The 19097-nt window shown below is 38.3% G+C and overlaps 1 protein-coding gene across 1 annotated transcript in view; it reads left to right on the forward strand.

Moving 5' to 3' along the window:
• Tace (ADAM 17-like protease Tace) overlaps positions 1-19097 on the forward strand; it is an 87793-nt gene that overhangs the window by 47409 nt on the left and 21287 nt on the right. The window contains exons 8-9 of the mRNA XM_083133980.1: positions 2391-2529; positions 6147-6382. Coding sequence (XP_082990106.1) covers positions 2391-2529; positions 6147-6382 — 375 coding nt within the window. The remainder of the gene's footprint in view (positions 1-2390; positions 2530-6146; positions 6383-19097) is intronic.

The raw sequence follows: 19097 nt of genomic DNA on the forward strand, positions 1-19097 counted from the left end.
TCTGGGAAATCTCTTAACAGCTGAGTGTTCGATGTGCTAATCCCACATCACCCCATTACCGGTTGAAGATCTCCATACTTCTAGGTAGGATTGTGGGAGAAAGACTGACAGTGGGAGATAGGCCAAGGCTCTTCTAGAGCCATAGGTTATGGGTTAGAGTGTGTTGCAGGGAGATTATTTCAGTCAAGCGTTAAATAGTTTGCACTTGTGGATGATGGTAGATGGCATATGGAATGGTAAGCTATTAACACTGGAACAGGCAAAACGAGTGGTGTACACTTGAAACCCAGTAGTGGTAGTGGCCCCTCAAATATGGATCCTGAAATGAAAGACTCAGTGAAATTGAAACTTAAAGTGAACACAGTGATCATCTCTACGTTAAAATGTAGAGATACACGGTGATATATGAAATGAAATAGATGATTCTGGGCTGGAACTGCCAAGGTGCATATTTTACATATACTCTATGTGATCAGAAGTATCTGGACACCCACCTGAAAATGAAGTACAAGTTTCTGGCAGTCAATACGGTGTTGGCCCACCCTTAGCCTTGATGACAGCCTTCACTCTCGCATGCATACTTTCAATCAGGTGGCTGAAGTTTTCCTTGGGAATGGCAGCCCATTCCTCGTGGATTGCTGAAATGAGAAGAGGTATCGATGTGGGTCTGTGTGGTCTAGCATGAAGTCGGCTTTCCAAAACATCCCACATATGTTCTATGGGATTTAAATCAGGACTGTGCAGGCCAGTCCATTAATGGGATGTTGTCGTCAAACCACTCCCCCATAAGCCCTGCAGTATGAATGGTCGCTCGTTCGTGTTGAACCCCGAACTGGTGTTCGACGGTAGGCAACATGAAAGCAGTTAAAATGTCAACGTAAGCTTGTGCCGTGACATTGCCACGTAAATCAGCAAGGGGGCCCAGCCCTCTTCAGGAGAAACATGACCACACTGTAACCCCACCATCCCCGAATTTCACTGTCGGCGCTATACAGGCTGGAGTAGATATCGTTCACCAGGCATTTGCCACACTCACACCCTACCATCGGATTGCCATTGTGTACAAGGATTCATCATTCCTCACAATGGTTTTCCAGTGTTCTATGGTCCAGTTTCGACACTCCTTGCACCACGGGAGGTGGCGTTTAGGGTGGGGTGTCTATTGGTGACTTGATTCTTTTCCTGTTACTTCAGACCATAATATTGCAACTCTATAATTGGTCGTCTAACTGCAATACTCTGATAACATTGGTGATCACATGTAATACTCCAACAGCATTTTGGGTCTTTATTTTGTTCCACATTTTTGGATCTACAACCCCCCTCCCTTAAAAAAATCCTGGGAGCAGGCCTCTGTAGGGATCTATGAATATTTTATAGCAAATTTCAAGTAGGTTGAAATTGCATACTTACAATACACTTCTCATGCATTGGCATTTGTAAATATTCTGAACAACTTTAAATTGGTTTCAGTATTGTTCAAAGTGGTATTTGCTTGGCTCTATTGTGAATTGTTCCAGATATATGTAGGGAAATCTTTATTTTACAATTTTCAGGGTAAAGTGCTAATGAACAGGTAATAGATAATACATGAAATGTAGTGGATGGGGAAACGTTGCAACATGTTATTCTATTGGAACCAAGAAGTTTAAGTGTATTTTAAAGACAAATGTATAATTTTTCTTCCACTTTGCTACTTTACAACTGCCATGCCAATTGACCAAGTTTTTGCACAGAAATTACTTCCAGATTCACTTATTCTATTACTATGATCTTAGAATGCCTTTTTTATTTTGATCATTTACTTGTATATAATTTTGCTGTGAACACCTGGATATTCAGGATATCTGAGCTCTGGAATACTGTCGTCATCACTCCTACTGATGCCAACGATTTCAACCAATACTGCATCAGTTTCAGGTTGGATATAATTTTAGTGAACGTACATATTTTTATGTATGAACGTAGAAACAATATAAGAAGTGCACATTGTTTTCTAAAATAATAATTTTATTTATGTACTGATTCTGTTGTTACCATTAACCTAAAAAATTACAAAAAAAAAAAAGTGGTGCAACAGCTCTTTAATTGCCAGGGGATGCAAATGGGTTTTTCAGTGTGTGACGTGGACATCACATTGCTGTGGTTGGTGAACACTGAAATTTAGGAGATTGATCCCAGTACTGCTTGAACTTGTTTTAAATAATAGGGTACTGAGTATAGTTCTTTTTGTATGTACATTTCCACATGTACAAATTGTGGGGTTAATGTGAATGATGGATCACCAGAATGGATGTGCAATTGAACATTTTTTGCCAACAATACAGAACTTTTGTTTTGCATATGTGCATTTGCATCCCAGTAATACAAAAACTTGCAATTGTTATTAGGTGTTCAGTCGAGAATATAGTCACAAGGATTTCTGCCTTGCTCATCTGTTCACTGACCTTAAGTTTGAAGGAGGAATTCTGGGCCTTGCCTACGTTGGTTCGCCTCGAAGGAATTCCGTTGGAGGCATTTGTACACCAGGTGAGTTAATGTTGCAAATGATTTTCTTTTTTGAAGATCTTGCTTTACTTAAATCCATAATTAATAAATCGATTAGTTTGTATTTAAAATGTGATTATTGAAATTCTTAAATGAGTTTTCATTTTCTCAAAAGAGAAACTTTTAGGAGCTTGAGTCTTATCGGTCGACAGGTAAAAGCGTAAAAATGTATTTTAGGTAGGGATGGGATAGATTAACACTAGAACCGCGGTGCTTTTAGTACTCTCTAGAACAGCGGAAGTGGGTAAAAAATGACCCAACACATTCCTGTGAACTGCAGCTAAATATTTATTGAACAATGTGCTCTTCCGACAATAATACAAATTTAAGAGTATTGTAATATTATTATATAAGTGATATTATTATTATATAGTAATATTATTATACTAGTGCAACAGTAATATGTAATTTACACAAGCAACTGAATGCAAAATGACATCACATTTAAATAATTATGAGTACAATAATGGGATCCTGAACAGAGGCGCGACCACAAAAAAATTTCATTATTACCCATAATATCTATTAGAAAATAAAAATGACGGAGGAGAGTGCTGGTAGAGAAGTTTAGTCTGAGTTGTCACAATTACAACAGAGATGAAAAAACTTCCCTTGTATACTGCTTGCACACAGGTTTCTGGTATGATTTACACCTTTTGTTTGTCTTATTCCCAGAGCATTTACGTTTTACTTGACACCTTTTGCGCCCTTCTTCATGTTTTTGTTCTTGTGGACCAGGAGGCTTTGAAGCTTGTGGTACTGCTGGCCTGAGACTGACATAGTTTTGAGACAGCTCTTCTCCAAGCTTCAAAATAAAGTTTTGTCTTAAAATTGTGCTCTTTGTCACAGACTTATACAGAATCCATGAATTTATGGCTGCAAGGTCAAGCAGGTTGTAAAATGTATACCGTAAAGTGGGCCGACTTCGGACATGCGAGTTGACTTCGGACACGGGCATGAGCAAAACATTCCCTATGCACTGGCCAACGTCGGGATGGGGCTTTGACAGAGTACTTTCTTGCCATTTGGTCGACAATGTCAACACCAAACTTTGTTGTGTTGTAGAATAGCACTGTCTCGGGCTTCTTCTCATTTGTACCTATCGCCACATCTGGATGCAGGCTGCTCAAAATCAAGACATTTCTTCGTGGTTTACATTAGTACACGGTAAGAGTGATATCGTTGTTCTTCAGTGCAGCTGTAGTGTACAAGTCCTCGCAAGACTCCTTTACAGCAACTGGCACTTCGCACCTGGCTTTGTTCATAGTTCCAACAATACTTATAGATTTGCGTTTCAGAGTATTAACCAGAGGCAGTGAGGTGAAATAATTATCACAGGTGACGTTAATTCCTTTGTTCGTGAAGGGCTCAAAAAGGCTGGTTGACCACACGATCGGCAAGGTGTTCGTCATTTGCACGCAGTTCATCCTTTCCTAAGTATGGGAATGCATTTAGAATGCACTTTGAGTCTTTGTCAACTGTCATCCAAAACTTTTGCCCAAACTTGTCTGGTTTTTTATGCCATGAACTGAGTAAATGTGCACTGACACTTTGATGGGAACAGCTGCTCATCTACAGAGATGTATGGCCCTGATTTATAGCAAATCCAACTGTTTGAAATGAAGTCATTCCATACTTCGTACATGAGAACAAACTTGTCAGTTTTCAGTCTTTCTGATCTGGTTGATTTTAGATCGAACCTCAGAAACCTCATAATGTCTCGGAATCTGTCCCGAGGCATCACAAGCTTGCAAAATGGCAGTTCCCATTTATCTGACCGCAGAGCATCCAGCTTTAGCCCCCTGGCTCCAACTGCACCGCATACATAAATTATGCCTAAGAAAGCCTGAAGCTCATCAAGTGAGGTTGACCAGTTGTCACTTTTCAGTACTCTGTGTTCCTCAGCCTCAGTGCACTTTTGTATGTGCTTCAATATCTACACTATATAGAGAGGTGGGTCAATTTTGACCCATGTTGCGGTTCCAGTATAATCTTTTCATATTTCACAAAATAAAGTTAGAAAGGACTGATATTTTCTACAAATGTTTCTTTCACAGGATTAGTAAAAGCCACGAAAATTCAATCCGATTAATAAAAAAATGTCAAAGTTGTTAAAACGAAAAGATCCAAATGGGTCAAAAATTACCCAGCCGCGTACTTTGGGTACTTTTTTTTTTAAGTAAATCTCTAAATATGCATTTTTTTTGCAATGCAAAAGCATGGTTCATCTGGTCACATACATGTATAAAGAAGGTCAATGAACCATTTGGAATTTTATATCAGATCAATATAATATAATCACAGGCTATTGTGCCACAGGTTATTATATGATATTATAATAATTGTAATGCTACGCAAATTTCTCATGTGAATCATCACTTTCACTTGAGTTTAAAGAAGGAACTTGATTGAATGAATGAATAAGTTAATTTCTTGTTTGGTTTATTGGCACATATGACTATTGTCCAACCTTCAAAATGTACAAGGAAAAATCGTCTTATCTAAGACCACTTGAGAGAGGTTTAAAGTAAAAGGTTGTAAATGGACTTGCACAGGACTCGGCTCATATAAAAGGTAAAGAAAGATTAAAATCTTCCTCAGAAACAATCTAAGAGGCCTGCTCTTTTGAAAAATCCAAAAGTATTTGTTAAAACACTTCCATCATCTCCCAACATACATCAGTGATAAACCGTTGGAAAGGTTACAACTCCCTCTGAGGAAAGTAAAGTGTGGTAAAGTGTGCACATTCGATAAGAATATGCTGAACACTTAAAATAGCATAATATACATGACACATCGGAGAGTCCAACCCATGCATCAAATGACCATGGTGAGATGGCTGTGTCCAATTTGAAAATGTCCTCTTCATGATAGAAGGGGACGATACGAGGAGCACCATACATGAAAGTTTGCAGAATAACTTCCTACATGGCTAGTTGTTTATCTGTCACAAAACACATGATCTCATATTGCCAGGTCTTCCTTTCTTATATTGTATTTCTTATTATTTATCATAATATGTATATAAAGGGTGTTCCCAACAAGAATGCTGGATTTCATAACAAAGATTTTTTTTTATCCTGCCGGAACCACAAGTGTTCAATATCCACACCATTCAAATAAGATAACAAATAACAGACAAATATATAACAACAGTGTGGGAACCCAAGAATAACTAGACAGTGGTACAATTCAAATCTTGCATTCTTGTAGGGACACCCTTTATAAAATTTTAAAATGGATTGTCAGTTAAATTATTTCTTTTTCTGAACTATTCACAGAATCAAAGAAAGATTTTCTTGTGAAACCTGCAGTTATACTTGGATTTTGCCCCCAAATTTTTCCACAGTTTTTCCATGCAATGTCTTGTTCATGTAAACAAGTTGTTTAATGAATTTAATTCTTGGGCCTCCCCCATGGCGCAGTGGTAGCGTCATTGCCTTGTAATCAAGGGGTCCCGGGTTCGATACCCGGTGGAGGCACAAGTGGTTCGGATCCCACTTTAAAACTGTAGGTCCAGTCCCGATTAGCCATACTGTGCATAAAGTGGACTTAAAACACCAAATCAAACCAAACCGAATTTAATTCTTGTCATGCAGAATACTTCAAGAATGGCCACACTTTGTACCTGAACTCTGGCCTGAGCTCCAGCAGAAACCATTATGGACAGCGTGTCATCACCCGAGAAGCTGACCTGGTGACAGCTCATGAGTTCGGCCACAACTGGGGCTCCGAGCATGACCCAGACATTCCTGAATGCAGTCCTTCTGCTAGCCAAGGGGGCTCCTACTTAATGTACACCTACTCTGTGAGTGGGTATGACGTTAATAATAAAGTAAGTACTTGCTGTTTCATATTTATTTGTTCTAATATTGCTTTATTTTTTTGCTTAACAGGTAGAGAAGTTTTGTGAAATTATTATTTCAAAAGTGGCTTATGACATGATTTATTGTTAAGCTTTATGGGATTGCACTTTCTACTCCTTACGCTGCTCACGATGGACTGTTTTCAAGTGCATGCTTTTCAAATATGCAATAATACACACAAAAAAAAAATCTGTAAGTATGACTATTTACAGTTGGGCTTGGAAAAGAATCTGGCCCCATTGAGAGATGAATGTCATGCATAGTAAGAAGAAAAAAAAATCCCAAAAGTTCCTATGTTGATAGCCTCTGTGGTCCTGACATTGAACTGAATACAAAAATTATGAAATGTAGTATGTTATGATCCACAGTGGTAATAAATTGTGTTAAAAATCCGTATCATTGTAACACAATTACATCATACAGTACTAAATAAAAGAAGTTTTTTTTGCTGATATGTTTTCTGGTCCGGCATTAGTTATATATAGTTGCATAATATATATACTAGGGATGGGACAGATTAATCGGTACTCTTATCAGTATCTGTTGATGTAGGCATATCGGTGTAATGGTTTATCGGTAAAATTACCCATTATTTTACCGATCTGATATATCTATAAATATCTTATAATTTAGTGCAAAATTATGCCATTTTGTTATAATTTTTATGAATAATCCCCATGCCATTCATTTTGAAAAAGTAAATGTCTGAATATGCAACTTCTTTGGACTGCAATTACCTGGAAACACAATATTTTTTAAGGAGTCAATGAACCATTCAGGTCTTCAAGGAACATTTGGAATTTTATATCAGATCGGTATCGGAAAATTTTGTATCGGTACTTTATCGGTATCAGCCAAAATTTCATATTGTCCCATCCCTAATATATACACACACACACATACTTACCATACAAAAAGAATTTCCCCTGCTGTGTGCTATGTAGGGGTCTAAGAAGGACAGATCAGGTGAAATTAAAAAAAATAAAAATTTTGGAAGTCTTTTTTTCAAAAAGAGTGATGAAAGTTATATTTTTTCCTCAGAGTGGTCTTTTGTTGTTTGTAAACTTAAGTATCAATGTGTGGGGATAATCGAAAGACTACTTTTTTTTTGGTATTTCATAATACATTTTTATTATTTTATAAGTTTAGGCATTGAACAGTTTTCAACTGTACTTAACTATTTGAACAGTTTTGAACTCTGTGCTTGTAAAATATTTTACAGTTTTCTTATTCATTTTCATTTGTTGTAGAAAATAGAGAGACTTGCAGAAGATAATGATTTTTGAATGAAATATATTTTTATTTGCATTCCTATGAAGGTGGCATGTGAGAGCCTTGGTTGTTCCTCCGAGAATAATGAAAAATCATTGGGTCTCCCCAATGGCCCAGTGATAACAATGTCATCTTATAATCAAGGGGCTCCAAGTTTGATACCCAGTGGAGTCACATAGTCATTTGGATCCCACTTTGAACTGTAGGTCCAGTCTCTATTAGCCTATCTGTGCATACTGGACTTAAAACAAATTTCAAAACTCTACTTATCAAACTACAAAGAGTTATTCTATAATTTTTTGATATTTGTCATCATATATTAGAAAAGCCTCCACTGATAAATTCAAATCTGTTGCTGTCAATTCAACAGATACATGATCAATATTTCCTATGCAGATAGCTGAATTAGAAGAAAAATGTCAGACTGAATAATGCACACATAGTTACACTCACCAGTTGTGGATGAATGATTGCTCATTTAGGAAGGGACTTTTTTTTTTTTTTTTTACTTGTCACCTGCTGTGTTCATTGAATGCTTATTATTAGTTTTAATCAACATTGCCAGAAGGGATTGCTTAATTTTAGTTGTCAAACGAAGTGGGATGGATCCCCTTATCCTTATGCTATTGTTCGACATCTTGGGGAACTGAACTCCACTTCCACCCTCACCCTTAACTTGACCATGAGTGCACATAATCAAAGCTGAAACACTCAACACTTTTTAGTAATTAGACCTGTGATGATTCCAGTGATTCCAGGGGGAGGCATGGTTGCTCCCCCTCAGTTTGCAGGTCTGTCCCCAGCAAACACAGAAAATTAGATAAATATACAGCTCAAATATGCATTTTTCTATGTATTTAGATGCATACTAAATGTGACTATCCCCCCTCCCAGAAAATATTTTTGCACCCCTCTGACTCCACACTCTTTTTTGCACAATCACTGTACATTACTGGAGTTGCATGATATTCCCAGATAGAATGTTCCTCTGCCCCACACATAAGAATAAATGTGTTTCATCTTCAAGATCCCTCCATTTTGCCATTAACAAGGAGAATGAAAAAGTTCAACCCTCCCTACCTAACCCCCTGTCAACTAGGAAGGATTCCGTAAAAGCATGGGCAAAGAAATGAATATTAATTGAGCCCTGTTGTAAAAAATTCGTTCCCAGTTGTGTAAAGAAGTGGGGAGGGTGACTAAAATCCTCTTAGTCACATTCTTAGATTGTGTTCAAAACCTAGGGAAAACAGCACTAGTGACTATTGGTTTGGCAACAGTGCTTGTTCACCAATCATAAGGAAGAAGGTTCGACAGATTTCGGCTTGAAGTTCCTTTTTCCCCTCCCTCTTGTTCAACGAAGGTGTGACAATCCCTCCTCCTCTTTCAACCATGCCTCTTCTCTCCAACAGAACAAATTTTATGACATCAGCACAGTTGGGAAGTTACGGCAAGTGTCAGATCAAGCTAAACGTCCTGTTATTTATCATGATGTTGTATCGGGATCTGGATGACTGAATGTATCAAGCAGGAAAACATAAAATTAGGGTGCCCTGGCACTTCATTTTTTACCCTCCACCCTCCAAAATACAAAAAAGGAAAATAAGCTTGTTCTTACATATATGTTTGTATATTGACTTATAAATCGAATTGTATCAACAATACTCATCCTATGTTTTTTGTAATTGGTGGTGTAATCCCCAGTTCATAATTCATTGATGATTTCATTCTCTTCAAGACCGTCCAATCTCTTACAATTTGCCATTTTATGTAGTCACTGCAGGGTGACAACTGGGTTTGCGGACGCAGGTTGCATCCACCCAATTTTTGTTTTGGGGGGGGAGGATTTTTTCATTTGCTTTTTTTGCTATGGAAATTTGACTGAATAAACAATATAGCATTGGACAGAAGTTGAACTTCGTTAACATGTAATAATAACCTTGTATACTACTAAGAGACGGGCGGTATAATAAAACATTAAAATGCTGGCCAAGGCAAACTTTTATAGTATAAAAATATACATAAAAACGTAACATTTCCACCCTATAACAGGGTCTTCTTCAGACAAAACTTCACAACAAATAAATGAAAGTTACAAAACATCATCTTATGTATACACTCCCAGACAGGGTCCATACACAAAACAACAGGAAAGCACCAGTCCTTATCTTAGAATATTTCATTTCAGGAATTCCTGAGTGTGGAATCTCCTGACAGGTAATTGGCACTAACTGACAGGTACCTGGTAAAAGTCTGGCCTTATCAATACCTCCACTAATGGACCTAGACAGATTCCTTCTCTCCTGGACTCCTGCCTTCCTCTTTTCTTTCTTCATTTTTCTTCCTTCTTCTTTCCTCCTTCCTTTCTCTCATCCTTTCCACTCTTTCTAGCACTCCTTTCCGTTCTTTGTTAATTTTCAGCCCCCCATTCCAGTTCATTATTTCTTCTTCTCCTTTTTTCTCTATTTCCTTGGCTTCTTTCCACTTCCTCACTATTCCTCTCTTCTCCCTCCCTATCCTCCTAACCTTCTCCCATTCTATGTAATGTCCAGTTTCTCTTGTGTGCTTGAATATATAATTTTTCTCCCTGTTTAATCTTACATCATCCTTATGTTGCTTCAACCTGTCTTTCAGTCTCTTTTTTGTTTCCCCTATGTGCACACACTCACATTCCTTGCACTGAACCTCATATATTATCCCTTCCTCTTGCTCCTCTGCTTTCTTCCTTTCTCTTGTTAGCTATTTTTAAAATACTGCTGCCTCGCTTTCTGTACGTTTTTATGCCCACCTTTCTAAGTACTTTACTTATCGTCTCTGTGGCTTTCCCCATACTCCTTATACCAAACCACCTCTCTTTTTCTTTCTCTTCCCCCTCTCCTGCTTCTTTACCTTCTTTCATCCTTCTTCTTCTGTTTACGTCAAGTCTGTCTTCCTTTTTGTACCCATTCTTTAAAAAATAGAGAGCCTATGGGAGCAACTAGAAAAGAATTAGCCACAAGTGAAGTAAAATAAACCAAAACAATCAATTAAAAGACTAATATGTGCAATAAATGTCAAAGTATGCAACATTGACTCTTGAAAAGTGAGTGATTCTTAACTAGGTATATTACGTGGGTTGGAGATTTAATAGTTGCCACTATTTATTCACAAATTATACAAAAGAAATACCTCTGTGACACTTTTACAACCCTTAGATGCATTGTGTACAACCTGTTGCCAGTGATGCGGAAATTGTAGTATACCTGTACCAGTGCATGTTTTAATGATGATTCAAATGGATCGGTCTTTTGCCTGAAGAATCTCTGGAACAGTTCAGAAGCGAATGCCCTTCATCTTAGGGATCAAATCAAAGTCACAGGGGCATATGGGAAATGGTAGAGCATCTACCAGCACCATCGAATAAAAAATCAGTCACTTGTTTGTGCTACATGCACCTGAGCATTGCCCTACAAAGGGATGGGAGGATTCAGCAGAAAGTGTCGCATCTTCTTTCGCAATGCAGGTCACAGGCAGTGCAGATTCCCCACATGCCTCACGAAGACCTTGATGACACTGTTGTGTTGTATGGCCACAGGCACATTCAGTCTTTATCCAACTCGACCGTTCCAGCTTTGAAATCTTTGTTGTGACCACACAACTTTAGACTGCCAACTCCAACAATACTTTATTCCTTTCATCACTATGCATGCGTTTAGTGAAGAAAGAGTCAATTTACGGAGAGGCAGGTTAGGTATCAAAGTAACATGTGGTATAAGCGAGAATTACCAGTTCCTATTTGATGGCATATATGCATAATGTTGCCACTATTAAATCCAACCCACGTATATAGACAATTTTTAACACCTTTCACCATTGATATCACCATACAAAAAATTTTAATAAAATGTGGGGAGACATCATAGAGGGTCCTGTTTAATTCAGTGTACCTTTATTTGCCAGACAAAAACATACATATTTGGACTAGAGCTAGTTTTGTTTAGTGGGGAGGTGCAGTAGATGGGGTAGACTGGTCGACTTGGTAATCTGTCTCCTCTTGTGCTGTCACTCCATTTGTCATTCATGCCTTACAAGTAGGCTATAATTACGATGTTCAAAAACCCCAGTTCATTGATGGCTGCCGAAAACATGTTTAGGTGCTGTGGTAGATGCAGTGTCTTGAAATGTAGAACTCCCTCCAGACTATGGAGCTGGAAAGAAAGATGTTTGCGAAATATTGGGAATTGATTGTAGAATGTTTTAGAGCCACGTCTTTGTGTGTTACATAATGCTAGTCATGCCTTTGTTTTATTGAAATGGCCCTTAACTTGGATGTCTTTTTGGAATAAATTCTTTCCAAAGTTGTGCTCCTCATTTTAACCCATTAAAGTTTACCTTTCTATCTGAAATTTCATATTGGCCTGCTCCAAATTTAAAAAAGTCCACGTCAGAAATGACGAGCCATGTTTTAATATTACGTAAATGAAATTTAATGTTTAGTTCAACATTATCTTCCATTATTTTTCATGTAGTTTACAGTTGATACATGTAGACACAATTTTTGATGTAACATTTTGGGAGAACACACACACTCCCATCATCAGGCTTATATTTTTAGTTTGATTACTGTTAGCAGTTAGAACAGTGGAATATATTCAATGGGTTTGTTAGCTCACATCATCAAGAAGAAACTTGTGATTAAAAAATGAAAGGTCATAAAATGAGTAATGGAAACATAGATTTAAATGTGTGGGAGACTTGATTCATTGCACGAGATCACTGGAAATTAAATAATGAGAATAGCAATGTGGACTCACTATGGAGTTCTATTTTTCACTGGTGGGACAAGTCATCACTTATGAAATTTAATTCTACAGAAAAGATCAAGACCCTTTGAAAAAATGAGTATGATTTTAAATTACCTGATGATATTTGGAATCCACAATTGAAATTTGACATCCTCATTTAAAGTAATGATAATAAATTAGTTGCTTGTTTCACAGTTAGTTATGTTCTAATAATGAAATATTAACAACAAATATTGTGTAACTGTTTCTTCATGCTTTTGTTAAATTTATTGTATTTTTATAACTATTAACATTAATCAAATTAATAATAAATGTGTGATTGTCTGTTGATGGGAGGATGTGTTCTTGTGAAACGTTACATCAAAAATGGTTTATATGCTTGTATCAATTGTAAACTACAAGAGATATAATTGTACACTTCTGTTCAGAGAAACTGGCACACTCGTTTGAGTTGAAGTCCAGCTTCTCATAGGCGATTGTGTCTGGCGGTACAGCCGAAGTAAAGGTTCGGAAAGCAGCACCATCCAGCAGTGTTGCTTACTATCAAACATTTTAACCACATGCAGGGAATTTTCCCTGTCAGTCTCAAAAAAAAAAAAAACGGGGGGCTAACTGGAAGATTGCAACGTAAACATTAATTAACTGAACTGTCCGCATCTACAATCAAATTAATGTAAATGTGAAAATTTCGTGAAAAATATATTTTAAAGAAATGCATTTTCGACATTCGTGACAAAGTGTTAATCACAATGTGTTAGAATGCGAGGGTCACAGGTTCGAATTTGGACTGAGTAGTGGGTGATCTTTCTGATCCTCTCTTCATCGTCGCAAGTAGCCGAAAATGGAAGAAAAGCAACATTAAATGACGAAAAGAAAAAAGAAAAAATGCATTTAGAATAAGCGAGGTGGATAAAGTGCTGCTGTAATTCCTGAAAATTATGCAAAAAAAAAAGCTTACATTTTCTTTCGGAAAAAGTGTTTACCTATAAACTCCTTCCTCATGCACTTTGGCAAATAGAATCTCATAGTTGTCACTGAATATGAGATGGGATAAATAATAGACATCCGAAAGCAAGAAGAGGCTATGTCACAGCCAGGGAGGCTCATGAAAGGATTTACCCCCCCCCCCCCCCACATTATTCATCCAGGCTATTAACAATAAGTCGATGGTTGTCCTCTCATTTAACAGTACTTGGATTTTTTTTTTAAAATAAAAATTGTGGGCTTTCCTTTTTTTACACGTGCAAGTTGGTTTTGTAATATAAAATGGAACACAAAAATAGAATGGTAAATGTTTTAATATTTAATATAAAAATGGAGTAGGAGACAGTAAACACTTACAACAATTGAAGAAAAGTTTGATATTTCGAGGTCACGACCTCATTTTCACAGTAGGTAGAAGGTATGGAGTACAAAAGTGTAGAGGCACAGAATACTGACGCCAGTGTCTGTCAGCACAGTGGTGCCAGAAACAAGTGATAGAACACAGGTTTTGCAAAAAGATCCTTTCACCGGTGTTTACTGCGGGGTGGGTGGGTGTGTTGTGATTGGGGGGAATGGGCGAATACTTATTTGGTGGCTAGGTTGAGTCTGGGGTGTATGGTGGCATGCATTCCTGAAATGTAGGCTCTTTCCCATTGCCTGCGGTTGGAGGTGTCAGTGTGCTGGGGTAATGCGTGTATTATGGCTACACCTCCACCCACAGGCAATGGGAAAGGGTCTACATTTCAAGAATGCTCACCACTATACCCCCAGACTCAACCTAGTCACCCAATAAGTATTCACCCATTCCCTCCCAACCACAACCCACCCACCTACCATCCATCACACAGTAAACACCGGTGAAAGGATCTTTTTGAAAAAACCCGTGTTCTACCACTTGTTTCTGGCACCACTGTGCTGACGGACTCTGGCGTCAGTATTCTGTGCCTCTACGCTTTTGTACTCCATACTTTCTACCTACTGTGAAAATGAGGTCATGACCTCGAAATATCAAACTTTTCTTCAATTGTTGTGTTTACGGTCTCCTACTCCATTTTTGTTTATCCGCCTTTCTGGCACTCTTTCTCATTCTATCCCTTATATATGTATATATATATATACATACAGGAATAGGATGAGAAAAGGTGCCAGAAGGGTGGATAAACACAAATGAAGAAGGAGACAGTAAACACTTACCACATAAAAAAAAAAAGTTTGATATTTCGTAGCCTCGGCCACATTTTCAACGGAGAAGAAAGCGGTTCACCTCTACCGAATCCACCTACCATGGAAATGTTGATGCAGAAACCGATGAACATTCACACTGGTAAGGTGAACGCTTTGTATGTCCCTCTGTTAAGCTGGGGGGGAAGGAGCACATAGGGCCCCACCAAGCAATCACCCACAATGCCAGCCCACACATTGACGGAGAACCGGTGTTGATGACGTGATTGCACAATCGCGTCGGCCCATACGTGCTGATTGTGGAAATTCACAATCTCGTCACTTTGGAAGGAGGCCTCATCGGAAAACAGCACAGTTGCACTAAAGTCAGGGTTTGCACATTGCTGGCGAAACCATTCACAGAACACTACTCATGCGGGGAAATCGGCAGCTGACAGTGCCTGCACGTGTTGTAAATGGTACGGGTACAACTGGTTGTGACGCAACACTCTCCAGATAGTCATGTGGTCCACATTACGTCTGGCTGCTAATTGTCTTGTGCTGACACTCGGTTTGGCTTCAACGGCATGCAGAATTGCCTCCTCCGGTTGTGGTGTTCTCATCCTTCTCGGTTTCACTCTGTCACGTATGGCAGGTCACGTGACAGGGTGTGAATGTACCTTGTTACCTCAGACTACGATGTATTACCTGAAACATTCTTCTGTCTGGGCATTGTTGTTCTGGATATCTCTCGCGGTACAAACGCTGAGTGGACTACTATTGCCACCTAGTAACCCATCCATGAAATGGGCATCGGCCAATTCTGCATTTGAATGCCTGTGCATTTGACTGTACCTGCACTCACGTCTGTGATGAACACACAACAACTTCCTCGATGCTGGTCCGGCAAGCATTGACGTAATTCGCTTGGCAAGCTCACTACGTCTTCCTGTGCACACTTGATGCCACTTGTGGTAAACTGCCGAACTGACATGTTGTACCTTCCCCTCCTCCATACGTTCATCTTTGGGGTTCACCAGAACATCTACCACATTCTATGCGGACTGCATGTTCTGGTATGGGGTGTTGTGTGATGTAGTAGCATACAAACTGTAACGTGTCAATAAAGCATTTCCTGACTACGGTGAGTTTCTCCAACCCCCCAATTTCACCCAGGGTCAACGCCAATGTCTCCCACCATGTTTCCTGCCAGTTCAGATGTGGGGTATGTAGCATCTGAATGCTTTTTTCACATTCTACACTACACCGCTTTCGCTTCATACACAGTGTGCAGCATTTTCAAAAATGCACCTAATGATGCATTTCCGGACCCATGTTCATATAACATTATGAGGAATATGTTCCCCAAGTATTGACATATATTTATGTTACACCCTGTATATATATAGTATGCTTGTCAATACACTTCCGAAGTCACATAGCTGAATCTGCTGTGCTGACTGAAATTGAGCACAATTATTATTGAGGGTTGGAACCACTAACCTACCACTAGCAAGAAATATTCAAACTTCGTCCTTAAACTTCACACACAACATTTACTTTTTTTCCTGTGAACTACGCATGCACTTTAAAGAGACTTTATGAGATGAAGCATATTGGCTTCAAATGAATATAATCAGGAAGAAGATAATTTATACGTTTGCAGGTGAACATGTAAAGATGAAACACTAAAGACAAACTACTCGAAAAGCAAGTTTACCACACCGCGGCTTGTGTCTAAGTTGGATATGCATCAGCTTTGCAAGGGGAAATCCCAGGTTCGATTCCCCGTATCTCCAAAATATTTTTTCTTACCACATGGATGCTACGTAATGTATTTTATTGTCATCACACCAATTTCAGCCTGAAACTTTGTTATTGTTTGCGTGCCAATAAGAAAATGTATTGATACTATTACTCGTTCAGAGAACGTGACTGTTACTCAAGACTATTTGAAATGTAGATTTTTTTAGTTGCTGCTAAGCCTCGATATTTACAAGTGCTAAAATTGAAAATTGTTGTGTGATAAAACACACAGTTAATATTCTCAAGAGGAAAACCACTGAAGTTAAATGAGTAAGTTGTGAGGAACATCAGCAGATGTATTTTAAGGTGTTCCGTCATTCACGTGTCACTCTCCTCTTTTTATACATAGATAGATATTTACAAGTGACCCACTCGATAAATGCTAACACCATGAGAGTAATTTTCAGATGGGAAGGGAAAAAGCCTGGTCCAAATTGTAAAGTCAAGATCTGCGCAGATTGTAGATGTTATTATTAGAAACAAACAGAATTAATCAGTAACTACAATTATTTACCTAAACATCACTCATATTGCACTTAGAAAGAGGTGTAAAATATGTATTTTGGATGATTTGCTTTTTGAGTTATTGCATAGTGCACGAGTAAGTGTTTGGATGATCCCACTCTTCTAAATCTGCAATTTTGTAAAAGTCAAGGAATACCATTTGATCCAGTTGCGGGAATAAAAAAACTACTTTTAACTCCAATTATCGACCAAAATTGCTTTCTAGTAGTGTTTGTATAAAAAAACACTATATTCAGCAACTATGCAATTTATAAACATGATGGAAAATTTGCCTCTCTTTTTTATCTAGGAATGTGGACTATTTGATTTTTATGTTGTTGAAATATGATTAATTTAATTTATTTTTGTTTTGACAGTTAATCTTATAGTTCTCCAGCTTAATCGTGGGCTAAATTAAGAATTGATAAATTTCGTGACATAACAAAAAAAAAAGACTTTCCTATGGTGTGTTATTAGTCCCCGTGGTACACTCTGGTAGCTCTGGGTTCGATAGCAGGTGGCAGGCACATAGTGGTTCATATCTCACTTGCAACTGTAAGTCACATCTCGAGTATAATAGTGAAGTGTGAGTGTGACGTATCGACAGACTTTTGACACTTTTTGAAATAAATCATTTTGCCACATGCCCCTGTGAAAATCAAGAGATATTTGAAGTAAATATATAATTTTTCCTTCTCTACGTAATCTCCTCCAAAAGTGCAGAAATATAGGTTTCCCGTCAGCACTATAGTTCTTTATATATGAACGGACAACACAAACATCTATGTGCGAGGTGGGATTTGAATCCGGGACCCCTGGCATCGTAGTTCACTGAACTAACCACTCTGCCACGGAGACCGACAACTTGGACTCAAGCCTCGGTGCGGTAAACTTGCTTTTCGAATAGTTTGTCTTTATTGTTTCATCTTTACATGTTCACCTGCAAACGTATAAATTCTCTTCTTACTGGATTATATTAATTTGAAGCCAATATGCTTCATCTTATGAAGTCTCTTTAAAGTGCCCGCGTCGTTCACAGAATGACAGTGAAAGTTGCGTGTGAAGTTTAAGAAAGAAGTTTGAATGTTTCTTGCTAGTGGTAGGTTAGTGTTTCCATCCCTCAATAATCATTGTGCTCCATTTCCGTCAGCACAGCAAATTCAGCTATGTGCTCCATTTTACATTACAAAACCAACGTGCACGTGTAAAAAAAGGAAAGTCCGACAATATTTATTTTAAAAAAAATCAAGAGAAAAAGAAAGAAGGAAGAGAGAGAGAGTGTGTCTCTCTCTCTCTCTCTCTCTCTCTCTCGCTCTCTCTCTCCCTCCCCCTCCCCCCCCTCCCTCCATGTACTGTCAAATTAGAGGACAACCATCGACTTATTGTTAATAGCCTGGGTGACTGATGTTGGGGGCAGGTAAATCCTCTCATGAGCCTCCCTGGCTGTGACATAAACTCTTCTTGCTTTCGGATTTCTATTATTTATCCCATTGCATATTCAGTGCCTACTTTGCGATTATATTTGCCAAAGTGCATGAGGAAGGAGTTCATATATTCTTCAAGCCTTCTTCCATACTAGGAAAACACTTTTTCCGAAAGAAAATATAAGCTTTTTTTTTTTGCATCATTTTCAGGAATTACAATACTTTTTCCACCTTGCTTATACTGGTTGTGTTTTTCTTTTTTCTTTTTGTTATTTAGTGTTGTTTTTCTTCCATTTTCGGCTACTCACGATGATGAAGAGAGACTCAAAAAGAACACCCATGCTCAGGCCAAACTCGAACCCATGATCCTCGCATTCTAACGCATTGTGATAATCACTTCGTCACAAACGTCAAAGATGCTTTTTTCTTTTAATATATTTTTCACGAATTTTTCACATTTACATTAATTTGATTGTAGACGTGGACAGCTCAGTTAATTAATTTTTACACTGCAATCTTTCAGTTAGCCCTTTTCTTTGAGGCTGAGAGACACAAAATTCCCTGCATTTGGTTAGAATGTTTGATAGTAAGCAACACTGTCGAGTGGTTCTACTTTCCGAACCTTTACTTCGGCTGTACGGGCAGACACGATAGCTTACGAAGCTGGACTTCAACTCAAACGAGTGTGCCAGTTTCTCTGAACAGAAGTGTACAATCAAGCAATACGTACATACAAGAACAATTATCTTCCA

The sequence above is a fragment of the Lepisma saccharinum genome, chromosome 13 (genome assembly GCF_977018435.1).
Source record: "Lepisma saccharinum chromosome 13, izLepSacc3.1, whole genome shotgun sequence".
Lineage (NCBI taxonomy): Eukaryota > Metazoa > Arthropoda > Insecta > Zygentoma > Lepismatidae > Lepisma > Lepisma saccharinum.